The following is a 20,015-nucleotide window of genomic DNA, read 5'->3' as shown; positions in this document are numbered from 1 at the left end:
TTGTAGATTTTGTTCTTAAAGCTTTCTTGTAATTTTTCAAGGGGAGATACAAACTTTTTATTCATGTTTCTGTTTCTGTATAATCATCTAAAACTGCCATTTAATTTAATGATTCAGCATTTCACCTACCATTGTCATTCTCCATTTGGTCTATGTTTACTGATCTGACCCGACTAGAAATTATGGATCTCATCAAAGCACAATACAGAATGATGAAAAGTGAAAACCACCTTTTCTTTAAACATGCAAGTAATTTCTATAGGTCCCCACTTCTCTTTCTTGGAAACTTGGCTTCATGGTACCACATCATAAATAATATTTTCATGAAAATAATTAGTTGTTGCTTTTGTGTTGAATAGAAATGCATCATTTGAGGAAAGTTATCATCCATAATGGCTTAGTTATTAGATTTCCAAACTTTCCTGTTCGAGCTTTGAGCTGAAATACAGATACATAACTATGAGAATAAATGCAAGCTGTCACCAGTGTCAGCAGCAGAAACTGGGGGTCCATCCCACACAAATTATGGACATCTGTATTCCTAATTGGCATCCTTTAGGACCATGCCAGCCGAATGGCAGAGCCAAGAGAGTCTGACAGCCTCAGAAAGGAACAGGTATCACGTTTAGGTGATAGGAGACATTTATGAGGCAGCAGAGTTCTTTTGTATGGAATATCTGCCTATGTTTGCCATAACACTGGTAATTTTTAGTTTCAGATACCTTCAGATGGCACCTTTTATCAATATTAAAGTGGCTAATTTTTAAGTAAATGGATTTATAATCTTAGGAGAACAAGTGGTATTGATTGTTACGTGTTTCAAATATCATTGGCAAAGATGCATACAAACAGTTAACAAGGTAATGGTAAGAAATGTTGACCTTGATTTGTTTAGCTAAGATGTAAAGATTTTTGAAGGTCAAAGGTGTCCTTGTGTAGTGTTTTGGAGTCTAACTGTGTCTGACCCTCTAACATTAAGCTGCTGTGGCCTGCAGTTTTGAAGAGTGAAGCAAACCAGGGGGAAAGAGTGAAGGGGGAGAGAACAGGAAATGGAGTGAGGTGTTTCAGGAAGTTGTCAGGGGTTGACTGATTGATTCCAGATGGAAAGGGTCAGCCGTTGTGACCCAGGAAATACTCACTAGGGGAAAGAAGTTGGCTTGTGGAAGGGGAAGGCCTGGGAGTGAGACGATGCTGGAATGCACATACCACTTCCTTTAGTCTTAAAACATTCAGAGATTTTAACTTCTCTGAATAGAATAATATCAGTGTTGTCATCATTCATCAGCAAACAGTGAAGGAAGTTAAATTTGGAGCTTTGAATGTACCAAATGTATGTCCACCTCCATACTGTCACTCATTCTTTCAGAGTGGAGTGAATATATGCAAGGGTCAACAGGCAAGCCTGTGTCTCAATATATAAGAAGAAAAACCAAATATATCTGATTTCACATAGTGGACTTTGCGAATTAAATCTTTTACATTTTGCAAATTCAGTTTAATTGGCAGGCTATTCTAGGTTCCTCATAGTCTAAGAAATATTAAAAACTGGAACTTGCCTCATCTCTATATGCACATATGCACATACATTTGGACATAATTTAAAATCTTGTAATAAATTTTGCAGACACTGAAATAATTCAGGTTAATTCCCTTGCTGTCATGAGAGGCTAGTGCTAGCCAGTGAAAGATTAAAATTTATTTCCATTGTTAATGGAAAATAATGAAGTGCATCTGAACCATCAGGGTATGTCATTCGGGAAATGTTCACTTTGGAACTAAGTCTCACTCCACCCAAATGGACAATGATGAAATCAGCTGGCTCATGAAAACCCCATAGTCTGTGACAGGAATGCACGAGGAGCTTTAATATACAGTATGACAAGAACCTTGTGGAATGAATTAAAATGGTCTCAAAGAGAACACTCTTTACATGTACATAATCCTCGGACAGTCCAAGGGTTCCCCTCAATGTGCCCAGTACAGCTCAATAACAATTTAAGCCTGAAGCCCTCTCCTGTTTTTCTCCAGAGGTGGCAGCGATGTCCTTGAAAATCCATTGACACATGCCGTTTGTAACCGCGGTCTGTGTTCCTCTTTTCTCCCCCCTTCTCCTATTATTTTCCTACACAGAAGCATGTACAGAGGTGATCGCTTTCAACTTCCACGTTTATCTTAACCCTGTGACCATGAGCCACAGCCTTTCCCTCTGACTATGACTCAATCTTTTGCTTTGCTGAGATCCCTCTGATAAGAACTGGTGCCTCGTAGCGCTTTCAGAGTGATTGATGTCTCTGTCTTATGGTTGCCACCAAATGATAGGAACTTTCTGGAAGGACTTTCCCAGACACCAACATGTTAACATGTGCACAATTGAAAACAGACAGAGAGCTAGACAGGCTGCATCTCTGAATTGTGAGCAATTATATTGATAACAATTTTCTGAATGACAACTTAGGTTCCTGTTATAGGGAGGCAGAGACAGACAACAACCCTAGTTGTATCTGTAGTGTCTTCACAGTGAGACATTGAAGCATGGAAGAGACATGTAGCAGACTGGCGACACGTGATTCTTCATCTTTGAATCCCCAAAGCCTGTCATAATACCTGACATATACTGGGTGCCCAATGAATATCTGCTGGGTTGAATGAGTGCTACCTACCTACTTCCATGCAAAATTCCATGTATGCTACCATCTTGCCTATGGCAGCTGGGGCATAAGGACAGGTTAAATACTTCATGCACTTGTGGGTTTAGGGATTCTCTCAAATCTATTAAGTTTTAAAAATTATCAAACATTCAAAGATACCATCTAGAAATCTATTTAAGATGGAAAAAAATCAGAGGAGTTTTGCCTGGGGGTAGCGGTGTGATCCACTGGGAAAGGGACACAAGATAACTTTCTAGGGAGATGAAAATGTTCTAAATTGTTTTAGTGGCATTAGTTACCCAGGTGGATCCAATTGTCAAAATTGTGCAGCTAAGATCTGTGCATTTCAATGTAGTAAATTTTACCTAAAAAACAACCAACCATGCAACAAAATGCTGTGATCATCATCATCATCATTGAGTAGGAGTGGAGAGTATGTGGTAGTATCGATGAAACAAAATTTGCAATATTTTGACAATTCTTGAAGTTGGGTGATGGGTACCTAGAAATTCATTTTGCTATTCTGTTTGTTTCTTTGAAAATTTTCATGCTAAGAGATTTTAAAAAATCCATCTCATGAATCCACTTCCATTTTAGGAACTAAGGCAGGGTTAAGGATTTTCTCCTTCATTTACTAAGTAGGGAAGAGGTGGCAGAGAAATTACCAGTAGGTTTTCAGAAAATTGAATTTGGGAGTAGTCAGAAAGAGCCATTTTTAAACACCACCTCTCATATTCACTGCCTTTCCCCAAAAGGTCTCTACATATGCATGAGTAGGCAAAGAACAGGTTCCTTTTCCACACACACACACACACACACACACACACACACACACACACACACACAGCTATGTATAACTGACTTAAACTGAGAAGTAGACTTCAATCTAGGATGGCTCATCTTCATGGATCAAGCAAGTCTAGTGTCTTTCACCACCACTCCCTGATCTCCACCTCCTTTGAACTTGGCCTGCAGCCCACGTGGCAGGACTCAGTCAGATGGCATTTTGTGTGCTATTTGTTTTATGTGTTCGCCATGTTTCTCCAGCTCACAAGGGTAGGGAACATGTCTTACAACTTTTGGTACGTAGCTTCAGCAATCTCCATCTCTAGAACCTCACTCAGGCTTAGAATATAGGAGAGGTTCAATGAGTAATGCTGTCTGTTTTACTGATAGAGTAAACTAGGCAGGTGCGTGGCAAATAGGACATGAACTCATCTTAATTTGGCCCCAACCAGGCCCTGCACTAAATGCTTTACATATGTTATCTCATTTTATGCTCATAAAAGCCCTGTGATGTAGGTATGGTTGCTTAGGTTTTACAGATAAGAAAACTGAAATGCAGAAGGTTAATTCATTTGTTCAAGGTTACAAGTCAGGAAGAAGTCAGCCTGGGATTTGAATTCAGCTCTATCTGACTCCAAATCCATGCTCTGTCCTACTCCATCCTATCTCTTCCCTTTCTTCAGGTTATATACTAAATGCCCTACATTTTCAAACTGAATTCTTGCAACCTCATATTCTTACTAAAAGTCTGTGCCTCTTTGCTATGCTCCCTAATGAGCAGGGACACAACAAACAGTGGATCAGCCAATATCTTGATACCCAGCCTTTTGTTAGGACATGTCAGAAGTGCAAGAACCCATTCCTAAGCTTGGAGAAGTGACCTCCCCAGCTGGATTGTAGATCTTAGCTTTCTAATTACACACAGCCAGCTCGTGATGGTGGCTACAGCTTGAGGTTCAGCTGGGAATGATTGTCCAGGACACCTCTGATAGAGAACAAGGTTTCTGGAACCAAGAGGCAGATGGCCAGTTTCCCCACTTCATTACATGGGCATGGTTTGAACACAAATATGTGACAACACATGGTTGAAGGGCAGCCTCTTTTTCCATAAAGTTCTGCCATAATTGCAGGAGGAGGATAACCTGTTGAGATGCCAAGAACATGGCTCTGTCCCAAAGTTCTGTTCCATATCTCATTCACCATATGGGAGTCTGGCAAAACAGAATTCCAGTGCATTGACAACTTTATGTGAAACTAACCCTTCCAAAATTACCTCCCTCCCTTTTCTTTAAATACGCAGGTGGTGTTGTCAACAACAGTGAATGTGGATGGACATGTGTTGGCTGTTTCTGACAACATGTTTGTTCATAACAATTCTAAGCATGGACGGAGAGCAAGAAGACTTGATCCATCTGAAGGTAGGTCTGTCTGGTTTAGGAGTGGTAGACAAATGAAGTTCTCCACAAGTTTCCTTGTTGGAACTTCAAATTTATGTCTATGAGTAGGAGTGGAGAAAGTGCACAAAACCATGTGGGTTTTTTAATGAAGTTGTAAACACTGGCTCCAGCCTGCATTAGTGTAACCTCCACACATCTCTCAGCCAGTACTGAAGTCCTTGGGCCTCACTTTCTCTTCCTTTCAGTTCTGTGTTTTTCTTTTTGCTAGACAAGCATTTTAGGCAAATGTAGGCCTATGACATCTTAGTTAAACAGGAACATTACAGTGCCAGACATGTATGAATAAGTGTCAGATGTGCCCTTAAACAAATTGTGGGCAAAACAAAACAATGTGCGGAATGAAACTGACACTAATTGATTTTTGTTTGCTTGGACAAGAAGAAATCGTGGTCTGCTCTGGGTAGTTTTCCAAGTGCATTAAAGTAATTGGAAATCCCGGTGACTGCTAAACTTCAAGTTGTCCAAAAAATTAAAGTATGTCAATGAAGATAACTGCCAAACCTAAGTAAAATCCATCTTAGTTCTTCTCCTTCCTTCTGCACTCCTTGACTCTCTGGTATAGGAAAACCATATAGGATAGAATGAATGGGTAAACTGGGCTACTATTTTAGCGTGATGACTTGCTATATCTTGCCCAGCAGACCCCCAACCCCAACAGAGCATTTAAAATGTGTCTTGTATCATTTTAAATAAGAATTAATGAACTGAAAGAAAATGATTGAATCAGTAAAGAATTCAGAATGGTGTTAATTCTCCCACAGTGGGCACTGAAAGGGGAGAAGAAAATCCCAGGGTTCAGAACTAGGAACCCATCCAGTTTTCCCTTGACTGATTGGATGTGATTGACTGGCTGTTCAAAGGAGGCTCATGTTTTTGGAGTCCTGCCAAAGTTCTCCTCCACCTTTGACCCTGTCAACTTTGGAAATGGAGTGATGGATTGACTTTAGTTATGGCCTGAAAACCATATTGGGTTCCTGTTGGGATGTAAAGTCCAGAGGCCTTGAACATATGGAAGAAAGAGGGAAAATCCTTCCTACAAAGTTGATAAAGTGATTAGAAATTGCCTCTTGATAGAGCTGAAAACTAATCCTAAACTACAGTAGATTTTGCCTTCTCCTTCTCTCTCTGGCACATTGAAAAGCCTTGTAAATCTTAACATCTTGTCATCTGTGGCAGAGGAGGTGGGAGGGATGGGGGAAGAAAAGGGATTTACACATTTCCAGTGTGATCAACTTATAAAAATATGGGGAAAACAACAGAGTTTTAAAAACACCCTTTGACAATTATCTAAGTGTTTCATTTTGCCAGAGCTAATGGTCAACTTTAAGTTTTAATGACCTGGTGAAAACCAACCACCAAAGAGGGAATGATAGCAAGTCAGCAAAGCTCAGCTTGAATTTCTTGGAATGACAAACAACTTTCAAAAGCAGCCCATCCCAGACACTCCAAACTTCAACCACCAAAGGACAGACCTGACTTTTTTCTTTCCTATCTTCTTAGCTACCCCCTGCATCAAAGCCATTAGCCCGAGTGAAGGCTGGACCACAGGAGGAGCTATGGTCATCATCATTGGGGACAACTTCTTTGACGGGCTCCAAGTGGTGTTCGGGACCATGCTTGTATGGAGCGAGGTAGGCAAAGGCACGGATTGCTTTGGTCTGGGGAAGCTAGTAATTCCTGGAGCATCCGCAGCGTGAGCACACTTTACTGAGTACCTACTTTGAGCAGGGCACCAAGGATAAAATCACATATATGTCATGAGCTATTGCAGGGACAGATTTCTTAAAATGATAAATATTCATTGTAGTTTTACTTAGAAAAATTAGGAATGAGCTAAATATGGAACAATAGGATAATGGTTAAATAAATGATGGAATGATATTCCATCATTAAAAATGATGTTTTGAAAAAAATTCTAATGATACAGGAGAAGGGAGAATGCTTATGCTATAATGCTAAGTGAAAAAAAAAATCAGGACAACAATGTTCATGGATGTAGAATCTAATTGTGTAACACACATCCACAGAAAAATTGCGGGGAATTCTCCAAATGTTAACATTGCTTGTCTCTGGATTATGCAGTGTTTATATTTTTCTTTGTATTTTTCTGTATACTCAAAATTTTATAATTTGGAGTTGTTTTCTTTCATAATCAGTAAAACAACAAAACACATACAGAAGAATAAGTATGGTGCTAAGTTGGGTTTGGAAATTGCCAAATCAGTCTGTGCAGTCATAAGCAGCATAGGAATTCAGTGGAGGGAGTGATTGCAGGAATGAAGTGGTGGACAGCAGGATGTGGGAGGGATTTGAGCTGGGCTCAAGTAGGAAACATGGACCTGGATAGCTTGGGTTGACTGGAAATTCCAGAGACAGAAAGAGAGAGAGAGAGAGAGAGGCAGAGGGAGAGGGGCAATGTGAGACATAGGAACAGGGACATTTAGATGCACTTGGAGCACAGTGGAGGTGCCAGTTTGCCTATAGCAAAGGGAAGACCTTGAAGGTTAATTGTGGGAGAGTCTTAGTGTCTCGATGGTTTGTATAATGGGTATTTTCCCCCTACCTGTTCATTCCTCAGCTAATAACTCCTCATGCCATCAGAGTGCAGACTCCTCCTCGGCACATCCCTGGAGTGGTGGAAGTTACATTATCTTATAAATCCAAACAGTTCTGCAAAGGAGCTCCAGGGAGGTTCATTTATACAGGTAGGTGATAAAATGGTTCCAAGGGAGTCAGGTTCCTGGCTTACCTTTGCCCTAGTTCCCAGTGAGATATTCTCTTCATTTTATAAGCATTCTCATTTCTCTGGATCTTTCTACTGATGGGGAAGAGTGGCCTAGGGGAAAAAACATTGAGTAGGGAAATATAAACTCCATCTAAATTTGTTTTTTATTTAAGCGATTTTTGCATGGTTTGGGAGATGGTCATGGCATCTTATTTCAGGAGTTCAACCTGACAAATTAACCTTTGCTGGAACCATTCTAGAACAGTCTTTTGTCTAAGCATTCAGACAAAAAAATTAGACAAAGTTGATGGCTGTAACTAAACTTTCTTGGAAAGATTCATGATGTATATGCCTTATCCCAAATTATGCTGCAGAATGATTCACATAATTTAAATAGTCTATGAAAGTAGAAATAATCTATTAGTTCAACTTTTATTGACTTTCTACTTTGTGTCTACTGCTTTTTCTAGGTGGAAGGTACAGTTGACATATTAGACATGGTCCCTAATTGGAAGTTTAGAAACTTTGGGAGGAGACAATAATATATTGATCTAGAACAGAGGGAGAAATAATAAATTCAAAATGTTTGGTATTTCCAGTGAATGGAGAAAGAGTTTCAGGAAGAGAGAGTTTAGTAGGGACTAGAGCAGTGGGAAGGGGTTTCAAGGAAGAGATGGACATTGAAGAATGTAAAGATGGGTAGGATTTGGATAGACAAAGAAAACAAGGAAGAATGTTTTGACTTTGGGGGGGGGTCACAAGTGCAAGGATAAGGATGAAATGAGCATGGCATGGAGGAGAGAGGAGCTGGTTCAACAGTGATGGCAAGACTGGAGGAGAGAGGGGCTGGTTCAACAGTGATGGCAAGACCAGAACTTAGACTAGATGAGCTAGACATGGGAGGGAAGGAAATTATGAAACAGATATTATAAATCAAAAGCCTTTTGTGGGAATTTGGATTTGATTTGGCAAGAATAAGAAGACATTGAGGGAGAGTGACTCAAAGTTGTTATTTTAGGAAAAATAAATGCTGTTGTTATAAAGACTGGGTTAGTGAAGGCAGAGAACTGAAGGCAGAGAGATCAACTAGGATAGTGTACTTTGAATAAGAAAATAAGGGGTATATCATAAAAAATACATAAGGCAAGAAAATGTATTAGGCACATTACAAATTTTAGTACATATATATATTATATTCTTTCATTTGGACTCCTATTCTCATTAAAGTGTCAATGTCTGGTAGGATAGCAAGTAGTAGACGGAAGAGGGTCATTTTTAAGCATATGCATTTAAAACTTTGTCTTTGAATTTTCTTTCCTGATATGATAGGCACATCTCGATTGAGGGTTTTTTTGGTGGCTCTGTGAAGATTCTATTTCAGTCCCTATAAACAATGTGGAACAATTGACTGTTCTAGATTCCAAGATATAGTTTGCTTATTGTTTTATTCATTCATTCAAACTAGAATTTATTACATTCTAACCATGGGCTGGCACAGCTTTAGGCTCTGGGATATAAAAGTGGGCAAGATGAAGTCCCCACCTTTACGAAGTTTACTTTCTAAAGGAGGAGACAGACAACAAAGAAAATAAATGATATAATTTCAGACAGTAGTGATTTAAAGAAGGGATGGAGAATGAGAGAGAGCTTTGGATAGGGTGGTCAGGGACAGTCTCTCTGAGAAGGGACGTGGAGCAGAGACCTGAATCACATGAAAGATGTCAGCCATGGGAATCTGTCCCCCTTTCCTCATTACCAGTTTGACTTCCTCTCTGGCCCCTCTCCCCTCACTCCACTCCTTTCTCAGTGCCTTCCCTTCTGTCCCTGGAAGACCTCAGGGCTGCTTTTTCTGTTTTGTTGACTGATGTTCGCTAGAACAGTACCCGGCAGTAAATGAATCTGTGGAAAGAGTATTCCAGGCAGAGAACACAGCAAGATTAAATACCCTGAAATGGGAGAGAATAAAAATGCCAGCAGGCTGGAGTGGAGCAGGTGGGGTGGGGGATGATAGGAGATGAGGTAGGAAAGGCAGGTAGGGGCAAGGAGTTTGGACTGGAAGACATAGGGGATGTTGAATAAGGGAGCACTCAGCATAAAGACAAGATTTGTAGCCATGGGCTGCATGAAATCACCATGGAAGGGAGTGTAGCTAAGAGAACAGAAGTCTGAAGACGGTGCTCTGGGACTTAGGAAGATAAGGAGGAGCGTGTGAAGGAGCCTGAGAAGGAGTGGTCAGCCCCGGCCTCACTCCAGGACACTTTCCAGATATAGGGCTCTATGTATGGTGACAGGTCTGGCCTGAGAGAAGATGGGCAGGTATAGTGACAATCATGTTGTAACCAATCCTCAACTCTCTATGGCAGGCCAGGTGTTCCTGATACTTATTTAGTGTGACTATAGATAGACTTTTGGAACCAGGGGTTGTATGCATTTTGTGTACGTGGGTAAACTTCATCTGAAAACAGAGGCTCTCAACCTTGCTGTACTTTCAATCACCAGTGCCTAGGCTGGATCCCAGAACAATTAAATCTGAACCTCTGGATGTAGAACTCAGGTATCAGTGTAATCCATATATTTATTGAACAAACATGTGCTAGAAATTATGCTCAAGGCACAAAAATCAATAATATCAGTATTCCTCTAGCAGCTTATAGTCCTAGGTTGGGAGACAAAACCTCCTACAAAATTACAAAATTACAGAAAATAAGTTAAGGCTTGTAACAGACGTAAAAGCAAAAAGTGTTGTAGGGGCACTGAGCAGGGTGTGACCAACTTCGGGAATTCAGGGCAGGCTCCCCAGAGGACATAACAATCAAGTTACACGTTAAAAGCAAAGTAAAGGATAAAGATTGACCCATATCTTAATATTCAAAAAGTATTCATTATTAATATTATTGTTATTATTATCACTATCATTACTTTCCTTATGAGAGACTGATTTGGGCAAGGAATTACAAGTGTGATGAATACTAAAAAAAAAATAGAAAGTATGGGGGGCTGAGAGTATCTACCAGGGGAACCTAACCTTCTCAAATTGAAGTGACAGGAAAGGCTAATAACAGTTGAGGCCAGAGGAAGCAGTATGTACAAATGCCCTGAGATAGGATATATCATGAGCTTATTTGATGGTCGCTAGGAAAATGCCAGAAAGAGTGAGTTGAATAGAGGCCTGAGTTCAAGTTGGAAGGGAGAGCAAGAACCAGATTATGTTAAGGGCTATTTTTTTCACTCTATCTCATGTGCCATGGGGGAGATACTCAAATATTTTTAAGCTGGGAGTATCATGATCAGATTTGCCTTTTAAAGGGTCACTCTGGCTGCAGTGTAGAGAATGGTTTGGAAACAAGGTTGTAGGTGGGGAGGTCAGTTGGAGGCCAGGAGAGTGGTCCAGGTCAGAAGTGATGGCAGCTTGGACTCAAGTGTCAGTACTGGGGAGAAGCAGAATGGATGAAATTTAGGAGGTAGCATTGACGGGACTTGATGATTAATTAGAAGGGGTGAAGGTTGGGGAGGGGAGAGAAGGGGATGACTCTCAGGTTTCAGGTTTGAAAAATTGGGTGGGTATAGTTTAGAAAGTGATTTTTTAAAAAGGTATAAAGTGCTCAGGGAGTTCAGGGGAAGGACAAAATACTTCCAGCTGGCGGAGAGGTGGGAAGATTTAATATTGTAAAGATGTCAATTGATGAATAAATTTAACTCAGTGCCAATCAAAACACCAACAAAATGTTTGGAGGAAACTTTTCAAAAGTTCACCTGGAAAATAAAAGGTGCTAAAATAGGACCCCTGGTTTTGAAAAATGTGAGGGCTTGCCCTATGAGACATTAAAACCTATTATAAGCTTCAATAATTTAAAAAATATGGGGCTTTGTAGGAACATATAGAAATGTCATGCAACAGAAGAAAAAATAAAAGAAAAAACATTTTCATACACATTAAGCATATAAATACATAAGTATTAGTATAGGTGAGAAAGCCATATCTGGTCAATGTGGAAAAGATCAAATGTTTACCAAGTGGTGTTGGTCCACCTAGTTAAGCATTGAAAAAAGTTCGATTTCCAACTTAACGTAAACTGAAATATATTCAAATTAAACAATTTTCATTAAAAACATAGACATTCCTAAAGATAATAGCTCTAAAAATTATATGATCTTGAGCCTTGCTAACCTTGACAACAAAGGCAAAGATTTGATTGACTAAAAATAAATTGTTTGCATGTCAAAGTACTTTGCATTAAATCAAAAGGAAAAGGACAAACTGGGAAAATATTTGTTACATTTGACACTTTACCTTATGTATATAAAGATTTCTTTATTTGTCCGGCAAAAAGCAATTTTATGCCTACTGTTTGTCAGCCAATATGTAATGCATTGGGGATAAAGAGGCAAATGTTATTCTCTTACAAATTAAGAAGAAAAAGACAAGTACGCAGACAAAGTTAACAAGAAACATCAGGAGTTCATTCAGGAAAGACACAACTAAGCAATAGACATGTAAAAAATCCCTACCACCTTAAAAATCAAATAAATAAAATTAGGGCCAAAAAGGAAAACATATTCTCCTATCAATTTGGCAATTAAAAAAAAAGATCAGATTACCTAGATCGGCAAAAACAAAAGGAAGTGGGCACTTTCTAACATGCTGCTGTAAAAATGTGAATTGTTACAGGGAGAGCATGTTACTTTGATGGTACTACTTTTAAAAATGCATATATCCTTTGACCAAGCACTTCTACTTTTAGGAATGTATACTTAAGAAATAACTGAATTTTCCTGAGGGCTGTTAAGTGGAGCACTGTTTATAGTAGTGAAAAATGGAAAACATCCTTAGTGTCCATTAGGGGACCCATTAAATAATGCAACATCCTCACACTGGAACACGTTAGACTGTCAGTGGATATTTATTGGTATGAAAGATACCCATGCTATAGGTAAAAAACAGAAAAAAGCTTAAGAACAATATGCACAGTATGATCCAATTATATATATCATACAGAAATATATATTTATATATAGTTACCATATAATATATATATTTATATATTTATTATGTATATTTATCATATATGTCAGATATATATTTTAAGAGGATAACTCTGCCAAGAAATCAATTAAGGCATGGAAGCCCATATACTAAGGCGTTAACAACAGAGGTTTCTGGATGTGTATTATTTAAAATATTATTTTTCATTTTGCTAATTTATATCGATTGTTTTCTAATAAATTAAGTAGTTTTTAATTAAAAATTAATAGAAGAAAAAATATAAAATTAATGTCACACATTTAAATACTGAAAGAGCATACCTAAGTAAACTTAATTTTTCAGGTACAAAAAAGTATTTCCAGCCAGGGAGTCAGTGAAGCTTCTTCAAAAAGACTCCCTTTGAGAAGGACCTTGGGAGATTTAGGGATGAGAAGGATAGGGACTCAGAGGCGTGCCCTTTCACATTCAGAGAAGAAACGGATGTCCAGGATGGCTCAGGAGGCTGGTCATTCTTTAAAACATCTATTGTGAGGTTAGGGGCCAAACTTAACACAGGTTGGTGGAAACTAGAAGCTGACATCATCCATGGAGGGCTTCAGACCCAACAGGACATGGATTGGTGTGCCCTCTTGTCTTTTCCATCTGAATGGGCAACCACTGACATGAGAAGCTAATCTACAATCAGTCGAGAGTTTTAGTCTGATGGCTGACCAGGTGGTGGCTTCTGCAGATGACTGAAGAAGGGACTTCTCCACCTCTGCGCTGAGTTCTAACTCCAGTTAGCCTTGAAAATCAGGACTTTTTCCCTCGGAGGAGGTAGACAGAGGGAGGCCTCTTGTATTTCCTGCCAGCCTGGTCTCCAGGAGAGCTGGAATTGAATCACTGAACCATACACTCTGAGAACCTTGGGAATCAGCCCCTCCGATCCATAGCCAATGCTTAACTGCTTTACAGAGCTTTCAGGTCACTGTAGGTAGAAACCAAACACTCAGCTCAAATGGTGAGGAGGGAAAAATCATCTTGATTTCATAGGAAAAGAAAAGCTTGAAACTCAGAAATAGAGAGCTTTAGTTGTGGCTGAGTGAGCATCCTGGGCAGGCTGGAGTCCAAGAGGAGACGCATGGGACTCAGAGCCAGAAGCCCTGCGTTCTGACCCTGGCTGTGTCATCCATCAGTTGTTTGTCCTTTGTCTTTTATCCTAGGTCAAGTCACCTAGGTCAAGGAGCTTCATTTCCTTCATCTGTAAATCTCTGGTGCTAATTATACTATTACCCATAGGTGTTTCTCTAGTTTGGCTCCATTCCAGACATACCGAATCATGCTTTTCTGGAAGAGTCTGGGAATCTGGATATTAAACATATAAACGAGTTTGAGAGACTCTGAAACCTGTTCATGAGGCTCTTGCAGAGACTTTCTGGCTTGTAAAGTACTCTGCACTGGGGGAGTCATTATGAGATTGGGTCACTTGTGCCATGAACACAATAATAAGTGTTTCTTAGGTGGAGCCTTTCTAAAAGGAGACTCAAAAAGTGGGAGACACAAAAGTAGGCTCTAGTGAACCTCTCCTCCTTCAGCCCCCACCCCAACACACAACTCCTATGGTCCATGGTCCAGCCATCGATAATTCCTGTATCCAAGGAGGCACCACTGTTAACCCAAGACCATTAGATTTCAACTTACTTGGTGTAATTAGCCAAAATAGAGTAATGAACTCCCCTAGGTTGCTGCTGCCAAGTGCTACACAAACAACATCAGGGCTCTGAAAAACAACATGTTTTCTTCACACGTGTGACTTCACAGGTCTATTTTTCTCCATCCATGGTTTGCTAAACTGCAGCTTGCTACTGCAGAATTAAGAGACCAGCAATGGGAATGTAGCTCAACAAGAAAAGTCCAATTTCCTCTGTCTGTTTTGAGACCTAGAGGCAGTGTGCTAGCTAGGCTTAGAGGGGAGGAAATCCTTCCTCTGGTCCCCTCACAGAGTTTTCACAGAACTGGTAGTGCAGAAAAAAAAATCCTAGGAGGAATGTCCAGTGGGACCGTGGTTATCGGTTTTGCAGGTACTTCTTTGTGGCAGTGAGCAGGTAAGTAGAGAATGCCTGGAGAATGGCATTTGGGAATGGGGTTGACTTTGTTTAGAATTGTAAAACCTGCACCATTCACAGAAAAGCAGTGAAACACCATCAAGAAAATTTCCTATGATGCTCAGCGACGTTGTCTTTGTGACTGACTAGGTAGACCCAGACAGGACTTTTGAGCTGACGGCAGATCACTGAGATATGGGGGTAGATGAACAAAGCTTTTCAGTCACTGTTCCTATGGTTCTTTGCAGAATCTGGGCTAAACATTTGACCAACATTTATTAAAAAGGCTCCCTTAGAACTAGTAAGAAAAAAATGAAAATGCAGTAACCGCATCTGTCATTTGTTGGGCACTTTAGGGCCACGTCCTGCCTTGTGAGGTTGTTTAAGCACCACCATTTCCCATGATGAAGGTTCTGTTGGTATCTCAACTTTAAAGATGACAATCCAGCTGCCTAGAGAAGTTGCTACCCATCAAAGACCACCGAGCTGGATGCAATCCTAGCTGTCTTACTCCAGTGTTCTGTCCTTAACCACTACCCCATATTATTTCCCAATACTGTACAGCTTAATAGAAGAAATTAAACTGAGGCCACCTGTTTGGCCTCAACTGGTTTATTTGGCAAATACCAGTTGCCTTGTCTCTCTGGCTGTTACTCTGGGAAGTACACAGGGAGTAGGCAGTGGCCAGTCAGCAGAGAATAGGATCTCAGAAGATGCCTCACCTGTGCCCTGTTTTCCAGATCACAGAATGGGGATACTTCTCATGATCTCAGTGTGATGCTATAGGCTTCGAGCCCATGAAGTGCTTTGAATTCCTTACAAGTAATAGAAATTATCCTCCCCTTAAATTACTGAAGTTACAGAAGGCAAAGAACTGTGGCTCCACTCTGTTGTTCAACTTGAAAGAACTCAGTTCTGCTGCAGGAGGCAGCTGTGGTTGTTGCTCTTACACAGTAGAAAGAACCCTGGACCCAGTTTAGAAGCCTGGATTTGAGCGCCAACTTTCTGGCAAATCACTTAGCCAATCATTGCCTCAGTTTTCTAAACCTAAAATAATGAGGATAATGCTTATCTTCATGGGAAGATAAAATTATAATATATATGTAAAATAAATATACAAATGTAACAACAGTCGCAGTTGTGGGCATTTGGTAGAGAGCTACATGGTATTGTGTGATGCATTCTAGGTGGCCTCTCTGCTGTCTGGTAAATGGTGGATTTCTTAGTGTGAAACACTGTCTTTTCTGTGAAATATGGATTCTTCTCGAAAGACCTGCCACATCATGCCCCTAATATCTTGGTCTAGATTAGCAAATTTTTGCACCCTGAGAACATGAACTCTGTAGATGGGAGATGAAGTGGAAACAGGTGTTAAAAGAAGGAAGAAAGGAATGAAGAGGCTCCCGTGCTCCCGCTGGCCAGGTGCATACCAGGTAGATGCTTCGCAAGGTGTGCGGTTGAATCCTAAAGTAGACAAAGGCACTCTGGGTAATTGAAACACTCTAAGAAACCCAAGAACTCGTGTAAACTAACCTCCTCCTCCAGCACATTTCATTATCTTTTACTTTAGCAAAAACAAATGCGCTTGACTGAATACCCCTGTTCATTATTTGGGAGAAAGTGTTCATCGACAGGAGAATGGCCAAGAACAGGAAGCAGTTAGGAAGAAAAATGGGAGACCTAGATTTTCCACAAACTCAAATTCATATGCCAAACAGTCTCACCCCCAAGGCTCGGCATGGGGCATGAGTGTGTCTTCCCTTCATAAAGCTGCATTGCACAGATGTGCATGCTGGATTTCAAATGTTAATAGCTCATCCACTTCGCATTTCTTCTTTTTTCTTCTTACAGCATTACCCAGGGGAAAAAAATTTCCATTTAAGAAATGAATCTGATTTTTAGTTAAAAATACCCAATTCAAACATCAGAAACTAGCCTGAGTACAGTTGTTCCCTGCTTATGATGGAAACAGGTTGAACCAATAGCTCTCCGGGTAGCCTGCAGTTTTACGGCAGTTACCACCACTCTCACTTATGAAATCCAGATACATCACTCAGCAGAGTCCGAGCAATGATGTCTCCTTTGGATGCCCCAGAATAGGGGGCTGTTCTTTCACTGGAGACATCCCAGCCCCTTAATGGTCTGGTGCTCTCAGCTATAATATTCTAAATACACATTACAGAGAGCACAAGCATATTCATAACTGCTCCATTGTGGCATTTAGATTTACCCTTGAAATTTATCTTTAATTTTTACAGTTGTCTCCTTAACCATGTATATTACTCCCTTCTTCAAACAATCTGTCTTGCTGCTGCAGTTTTTCTTGAAACCAAAGCATAATTAAATATTAAATTAATATTTCATTTAAAATTAAATATCAAAGGCTTCAATGTAATCTTTCACTTGTGCACTGTTGGTTTTCAACATGTATTCTTTTTCTTGCGTCCACAAAGACAGGTACCACTTCTTAATAATGTGTTCCTATATTTTCTTTGTTCATTTTTTTTCTTTAATTGGTGACAGAACTTTTGCCACATTGGAACAAATGGATATGGGGAGAGAGTTCAGTGTAGCAAAAATTAAAGACAACTTAATTCAACAGCATATGACTTCAACCTCACCCATCTCCACTCCTCAGAGAAGAATTTCCCGATGCACCAAATAGATAATAGTTTTGGAATAACAAAACACAAGAATTTGCAAGAGGTCTTAGAGGCCATTTTGTCCAACCCTTCCTTTTTGTGGAGAAATAAACCAAAGCCCACTTGGCCAAGTGACTGGACAAAGAAGGTCAGGGTTAGAATCAAAGGCAGACCTGAGCCAGGGTCCAGCTTTCTTTCCATCACACCATCAAATCCTGATTTAACAAAGCCTTTGAATGCTGGACACATTAGGAGTGGGGACAGAAGGTAGGTAATTGGATGAGGAAATTGGGGAGAGGAGAAGAGAGAGGGAGTGGCAGTCAGAAACAAAAATCATAGCAAGAGGAAGGCAGACTTCATGGGAATCGACACATAAGTTCAAAGCAAGATGAAGATTTAGATACTGCAGGGCAAGAGAAGAAGTCCTGCAGGTGGCAGGACAGGAGGTTGTCTGTGTCTGTCTAAATTCCTCCCAACAGAGAATGACTGTCTTTGACCAAAGCTGCATGGAGGTACTCCTGATGTATATGTTCTGCTCTGTTTGCATATCAAACTCCATCTTCTAACCTAGCAATCACATTAAATGGATTTTAGGTTTTCTTTTGCTTTGTTTTTTTCAGAATGCAAAGAGTAGGATTCCCTTACTCCTGAAGAATGGGATTTAGCATAAGGTCCATGGGGATCCTTGATTCTGTCTTTTTGGACATGGGTTCTGTGAACATCTCATAAAAGCAAAGATCCTTTTCTGAAGATAAATGCACACATGCACACACAGTTAAGCTCTGAATTTATAGACATTCATTGGCCTCTCAAATGCTATCCATCGACTCCACAGTGATCTCTGGACCCAAGCGAAGACTCACTAATGAATAAAGCAGGAACCCCAGCCAGGGGTGTGACTTGCCAAAATCCCAAGAGTGGCAGAGCACGACTGAGCACCTGGCTCACCCCTCATGCCATGATCACATTCTTCTCTCAAATTCCTGCAAAGGAAACCCATCAGCTTCTAATATTGTCGTCTTTGTGACTAACGCCCCTATTCATCAGCAGCATGCAATGCCAGTGCGTGTTTGTTGAAACTCTAACAAAGAGCTCCTTTCCCTATTAGGCAGCATCTTTTCTATATTGAGGAAGCAGAAATAGAAGCAAACGGGTAAACATAATCTGGGCTTGGTACCTCCTCTTAAGGAAGGAAGATAAAAAGCATGTAGAATTTATACGTCTCATCAACCCTTTGGGAAAATTAATATTGGGCACCAGCCAGCTTTTTTTTTAAAATAAATGGTTCCCATTAAATATTTTTACTTAAATACTGTTTACTTAAAAAAGAAACCCTTTGCACATTGCTTATAGTTTATATCCATTTGCTGGACCCAAGATATGTAAGCAAGCTAATATATTATACTGCAATCAAAATGAGAAATGACATATAAGATCCAGGCTCTCAGGAGAAATATTATGAAATCTCAAGGTATTGATGAAAGTTCTTCAAGGCTGATCCAAATGGGATTTAGATCCTGTGGCAGTTGAAATGTGTATTATTAAACTCCTTAAGCAAACCCGAATGACTCCCAGTGGAGGATTAAGACATTCTATGTATAGCAAAGACGAAATTCTCATGTCTGAGTTTTCTCTATTGAATTCCCCCTTGATTAGCTTCTGTAATATTTAACTTCATGCCATGCCATAATTATTTAATAAAAGGTAAATATAAATTATATTTCAGTGGGGATATGACCTTTTACCTTAATGTTATGTTACTAAAGAAAGACATAGATAAATAGAGCCTATAGATTGAAGCATATTTTTAATTTACTCTGATTTTGCCTTGCCAGCATTTCTCTGTGTACCTCTCAGCCAAAGGGTTGGCAGGACTTCACAGCATCCCCACACTCCATGTGGCAGGAGAGGTAGTAAATTTACACTGATGATGTTGGTTAATGACTTGGTTGGCCCTTAGAGACGGTCTTGGTGCTGGTCTTGGGCACCTCATTAGCTAATTGAGGTTTACTTGGCTCACATCGGGCCAGAAAATTCAGAGAACACCCTGAGCAGTGGGGAGGGGAGCTGAGTTTCAAGACGAGGCTGAGTCTATAGGATGCAAAAGCAACTGGTCAGTTGGCTTACCCATTCGAACCAAAGTAAAAGTTGCCAAACACTTGTCCTTGATGTTTAGAAGGCTGGGTACTTGAGGGGTTGACTGCCTTTTCATCTCATGGCTTGGACTTAACTAAACAGAGCCTGAGTATTTTCTGCTTCATGATTTTCTACTTCAGAAGTGTACTTGATCAAATGAAATTGTGTGTGTGTGGGTGTAGGCATGTGATACTGTTCCCTGTCCATATAGATGAAGGATGTTTCACTATAGTCTGTCTCGTCTTGCATGTATATATAACCCATCCTAGAATTCATGCCTTGTGAAGTCTGGCAGAGACCTGTCAAAAAGCTATCAACACAAAAAATAGACGATTGTGCCTAAACTACTTATTCAGATGAAAATATGAATTGCTCACCTGGTGTGGTCAAGATATTCTGCCTGTTTCTAAGTGGCATGGGTGAGGGGAGAGGTGGGAAGGGATGTATTATAAACCAGACACTGCCCTTGTGCCCTGGTGCTTTTCAATATAATAGGGGAGAGAAATGGGTACAAATGTGCAAGAAATACTATTAAAGTGAAACCATCAACCTA

General features: G+C 40.1%; 1 protein-coding gene across 8 annotated transcripts in view; it reads left to right on the top strand.

The window, feature by feature from the left end:
- Positions 1–20,015, top strand: part of EBF2 (EBF transcription factor 2) — a 184,058-nt gene that overhangs the window by 139,749 nt on the left and 24,294 nt on the right. For 4 of the 8 annotated variants that reach the window (XM_037812901.1, XM_037812905.1, XM_037812899.1 and 1 more), the window contains 3 exons: positions 4,735–4,852; positions 6,392–6,522; positions 7,470–7,596. In XM_037812901.1, coding sequence (XP_037668829.1) covers positions 4,735–4,852; positions 6,392–6,522; positions 7,470–7,596 — 376 coding nt within the window. Of the gene's footprint in view, positions 1–4,734; positions 4,877–6,391; positions 6,523–7,469; positions 7,597–20,015 lie in introns of all 8 variants that reach the window. The other 4 variants (XM_037812904.1, XM_037812898.1, XM_037812900.1 and 1 more) reach the window with 1 other exon arrangement.

Source organism: Choloepus didactylus, chromosome 20 (assembly GCF_015220235.1).
Source record: "Choloepus didactylus isolate mChoDid1 chromosome 20, mChoDid1.pri, whole genome shotgun sequence".
In the NCBI taxonomy this organism is placed as follows: domain Eukaryota; kingdom Metazoa; phylum Chordata; class Mammalia; order Pilosa; family Megalonychidae; genus Choloepus; species Choloepus didactylus.
Note: the sequence above shows the minus strand (reverse complement) of the source record. Positions and strands in the feature narration are given on the sequence as shown.